Source organism: Hippocampus comes, unplaced genomic scaffold (assembly GCF_001891065.2).
Source record: "Hippocampus comes isolate QL1 unplaced genomic scaffold, H_comes_QL1_v1.1 scaffold113, whole genome shotgun sequence".
Taxonomy (NCBI): Eukaryota; Metazoa; Chordata; class Actinopteri; order Syngnathiformes; family Syngnathidae; genus Hippocampus; species Hippocampus comes.
The window spans coordinates 139,610-144,493 of NW_017806160.1; the positions used below are offsets into that span (position 1 = coordinate 139,610).

Here is a 4,884-nt window from a genome sequence, read left to right on the forward strand (position 1 = left end):
CACACACACACACACACACACACACGCACACACTTTTAATTAAATATATACACATTGAAAAAACAATCTGTGAATAGCTGAATCAGTGGGACCGAAGTGGATCGGAAACATGCTCATAATTTCAATTTTTTTTTTTTTATTAATCGAGGGGCCGCTCAGATTGTGTCAAGTGAGATGACAATCTCACTTGACACATTCTGTATTAAATTAGGAAAAATCAAATCTCCAAAATGTTCAGATTTCATCATCATAACACCAAAAAAAGTCTTCACACACACCCAGAATAAAGGCTACAGTGTATAGCGGATGTGTTGTTTATTTCGCCAAGCGAATCTCCGGTGACGCTAAACTGTACGTGGAAGAAAACAAGCCAAGGACGAGGCCCATGCCGCACACACCTGCTCTCCGCGCATCAAGCTGTCACAAGCACTTAAATGCACACGCGTGGAGGAGCGTCTCCTCGCTCGGCCACAAGCAGCCGTGCACTGTGTGCCTAATGAAGTGGAAAATTCCTAATCCACCCAACTAATGATGAGATAGACAATCGATTAAAAATGCTTCAGCGATATACCACGCCACCGAAACAATTTGTACCCCGAGCACTGTATATCACAATTTAGGCTTAACGCAACGCCTTGAAATTAATATTTGATTTTAAAACATGTTTGCAGCATTTGAACGCGTATTTGTGATGAACATGGCATGACAAGTTCTCATACGTGAAAACTGAATTTATTTTGTCGATGTAATTATTATCTTACTTAAATCGTGTGTTTAAAATAATTTGTTTCATATTGCAAACAGTCTATAGAAAGTGAATTAACATCCAAGAAACATTTTGAACAACCGATGTTTCATAAATTGCCGGTTCCTTTTTGCCCCTCTCCCGATCACGTGCATGATGCTTGTACAACGAGTTGCTGTACTACTAATGGTCACGTTCGGCAGTTTGTCGCTCGTGGTAATTCTGTGTTTTGCTCCCTCTCTTTCGCATATGAAACAGTGATTAGGGATGCGCCGGCGCGTGCGCTCTCTCTCTCTCTCTCTCTCTCTCTCTCTCTCTCTCTCTCTCTCTCTCTCTCTCTCTCTCTCTGTCTCTCTCTCTCTCTCTCTCGTCCCCTCACAAATGTTGTAAAACTCCAGGCCCCGAGACTGCCACGCGTGTTTCTTTGGGATGAGGGTGTGGCGTCGGAGGGAGGGGTTTACGGGATTTAGGGCAACAAATCTCAGCCTGGTCGAGTCATTTTGGGACGAAGTCTCCATGCGCCCCCACGACGCGCTGTGTTTGGGACAGTGGCACGCACACGCACAAGACAAACGCGCAAAAGTTGGACTTTCTTTTTCATTTCTTCTATTCTTTGCTTGACCTGAACAGCGGAATCCAAACAGGTGAGTTCCATTTAATTCCACTTTACCGCCAATTTTGATATTAAAATTCGGTTAGACTGCAGTAAATATTTTTGGGAGATTATCATTTCTGCACAAATTTCAAAAACAGGTCACCAATAAAATGTAAGATGTCATTGTAAATATCTGCAGTTTGAATTGAGTTCCAGTAATCGGTCCCATTCTTCCACATTAGTGTGCTATTATCTGGAGCATTCTAATCCAAAACTATAGCAATGCTTTTCTGTAATATTTGTATTGAGTAATGACAACAAAAAATACTGTATATGACATGTTAAGTAATCTCGATCGGCAAAAAAAAAATGGCAGAAAAATAAAACCAAAATGTACTCTTGACATTGAGTTTTCTCATAGAGTGGTCAACATGTGTCAAGGCTTGTTGATTTACATGTTGTCCAGTTTAATCGTTGGGCTTTATTTGAGGGCTAAATCCTGTCGTGTCCCAGATTAACAGCGTCCCTTTGCCGACCCCAGCACAACAATCTATCTTCTCCTGATTTTAAAGCACATCTTTCTTCACTCATCTCAGCATACTATAATGCAAAACACTTCACAAAACGGAAATTGGACTGATTCTCAGACAGCAGCTCATAGAGACAAAAGAGCTGTTCACAGTGCGGTGCTGAAATTAGGTCCCAAGCAGATATTCCAAATGTGATTCCAGGTTGTTGTGGATTCACCGACTGATTGTGTGTACTTTCCTGTCTTTGCTCAGAGCAAAATGATGACCAAGCCATTTAGAAAGAGCGGCGATATGAGTGAGCTGGTGAGCTCCCTCACCTGGCTGGAGGAAGACGGCAGCTCGCAGGATGGCGAGGAAAGCCCCGAAATGAGGGGGCACCACGTCCTGATGGAGGCGGGCAGACACTCCTGCTCCGAGCTGGGCAGTGAGGACATGGAAGAGGAAGAGGAGGAGGAGGAGGAGGTGAGCGGGCCGAATGGAGAAATGGCTCCCAAAAGGAGGGGCCCCAAGAAGAAGAAGATGACCAAAGCTCGCCAGGAGAGGTTCCGCGCCCGCCGCATGAAGGCCAACGCCAGGGAACGCTCACGCATGCACGGGCTGAACGACGCACTGGACAATTTGCGCCGAGTGATGCCCTGCTACTCCAAAACACAGAAGCTGTCCAAGATCGAAACGTTGCGGCTGGCCCGCAACTACATCTGGGCGCTGTCGGAGGTGTTGGAGAACGGCCAGTCTCCAGAGAGCCACGGCTTCATGGAGATGTTGTGTAAGGGCCTGTCACAGCCCACCAGCAACCTGGTGGCCGGCTGCCTGCAGCTGGGACCCGCGCCGCTACTCATCAACAAGCTGGAGGACAAGTGTGGAGGCCCTGGGTTGGGCGGTGTGGGGGGTCAGGTCGGCCATGCCCTCAGCTACCCGTCCCCGGGGCTCCCCAGCCCCCCTTACGGCTCCCTGGAGGCATCCCACCTCCTCCACATGAAGGGATTCAAGGCGGGCCAGGCGTTTGACAACTCCTCCCCTAACGAGTGCAACAGCGGCACCCCGCCGTACGACGGGCCCCTCACGCCCCCCCTCAGCATCAGCGGCAACTTTGCCCTGAAGCAGGAGCCTTCGCCCCAAGACTCCGAGAGGAACTACACCAGCCACACGGGCCACCACGCCCATTACCTGCCATCCCAGCATTACACCGCATCCACAAGTGCCGGCCTACCTGGTGGGCATCAGGGCCACCCACTCTTTCAGGCGTCCCGTTATGAGCTGCCCCTGGACGTGGCCTTTGACTCCTTCACTTCCTCTCATCTGCTGGCCTCTCAGATGGGTGCCATGTAAAAAGACCCAAGCGGACCAAAGCTGTGAAGGCAGTGGCCCTCCATGGCCTTCACTGACTGTATAAAGCAGGGATGGGCAATTTCAGTGCTGGTCGGGGCCACAATTTTTCATCAGTGCTACTGTTGAGGCTTAAGACCGCGCACTTCCTAACCCGGTGTATGACAAAAAAAAAAAAAAAAAACAATTTTAAATATGGCGATGTGCAAATTATGTGCTCTTAATTCATTGCATTTTTCATAAGAGGTTTGTTAAAGCATCTCTCCTCACTCAACAACAAAGGGTTCAAAGCAAACAACATAATAACCACAAACGTAACTTTTTCCTCAGTTCAAAGGGCACTCATGTATAAAAATGAACATTCGAGGATGTCAAAAAAACTGCAGAACAAGTGACCAATATGAAGCAAAAGAACTAATTTTGTCAAGGTTTTCAATTGGCTCAAATGTTTTTATATTATTGAGGTACTATGTTTGTACTGCATATCATTTTGAATTTGCAAAAAGATTAGGCTTACTCACATGATAGTATAGAGACCCTGTATAAACACAACTAAGATGTCTGCCATCTAGCGGTGATTTGTGATTTGACAACTTAAAAATACAGTCAACCCCTGCATATTTGCATTTTGGTACCAATCCATTCTCATATTAAATGATTTTTTTTCCCTTAAACAAACGTTTTTTAAATACTTTGGATGTTCCCATTTTCTCTGGGATTTTTTATACCCTATTTCCTCACTTTTTTTAATGAAGAACGTATGTTGAACGCTTGTCGGCATTTAGGGAAGATTTATTTTGGTTTGTAAAAACAAAAACAAAAAAATCAAATTTTCGGGGGATTGGGGTGGGTGGGAAAAATCAAGGGGCTATTCAGAGTGTTGTAGCCAGTTGCCCATCTCGGGTTATAGAGACTGCAGTGGTTTGCATTTAGGAGTTGTGATCAGGTGAGAGAGCAGCCATCTTTCAGAGAGAGACTGATCACCTTGCATTCAATCTACCTGATAGCTTTCATCTTTGAGATTTTATTTATTCGGTTTAGTTCTGCAGTTTTTCGGTTGAATTGTGGATGATCAGCGCTGTTGGAGTCGACAGCCAAGCGTCACAAAAAATTGAACCAAGGACACAAACAACCGGAACTTTTCATTCATCTTGACTTGTGCACTGAGGCCTTGACCACTTCACCATAAGAAAAGCAATGAATTTATTTATATTTGTATTTAATATTTATTTGGATACTGTCTTGGTTAAAAAAAACACTGCATTTTCTCAGCACTGTTTTCTGTTTTGTTTAATTGTCTTTTTGGTTTGTTATTAGACAGTCCCTGGCAGCTGTACTGTATTTAAGTTATTTATTTGAGGTCTTTTGGGTGCTTGTTCATTTGGTGTCACTAATTTGGGGTGTCATTGTTGTAAATATTTGGCTGTTTCGCACTTAATTGAATAAATATTCTTATACAGTATTATATGCCATTTCCATTGCAATATTTTGTTTGTCCCTGTGCAATTTTCTTCCATGCAGTATTCTCACAAAAATGAAATTCATTCACGAGCCTCTATAAAATAACTTTGAGATATTTTGCTCACGACTGAAAAAAAGATTTAAAATTAAAATGTATTTCCGCAAGGACCGCGCATGCATGTACAGCATGACCCTTTGATGTATTATTTTATCATTTTGCTATAAAA

General features: G+C 44.2%; 1 protein-coding gene across 1 annotated transcript; it reads left to right on the forward strand.

Moving 5' to 3' along the window:
• Positions 1-1,211: 1,211 nt before the first annotated feature.
• neurod4 (neuronal differentiation 4) lies at positions 1,212-3,617 on the forward strand. The gene is made up of 2 exons (XM_019895578.1): positions 1,212-1,389; positions 2,123-3,617. The coding sequence occupies exon 2, from the start codon at positions 2,129-2,131 to the stop codon at positions 3,197-3,199; it is 1,071 nt and encodes a 356-aa protein (XP_019751137.1). The 5' UTR covers positions 1,212-1,389; positions 2,123-2,128; the 3' UTR covers positions 3,200-3,617.
• The last annotated feature ends 1,267 nt before the right edge of the window (positions 3,618-4,884 follow it).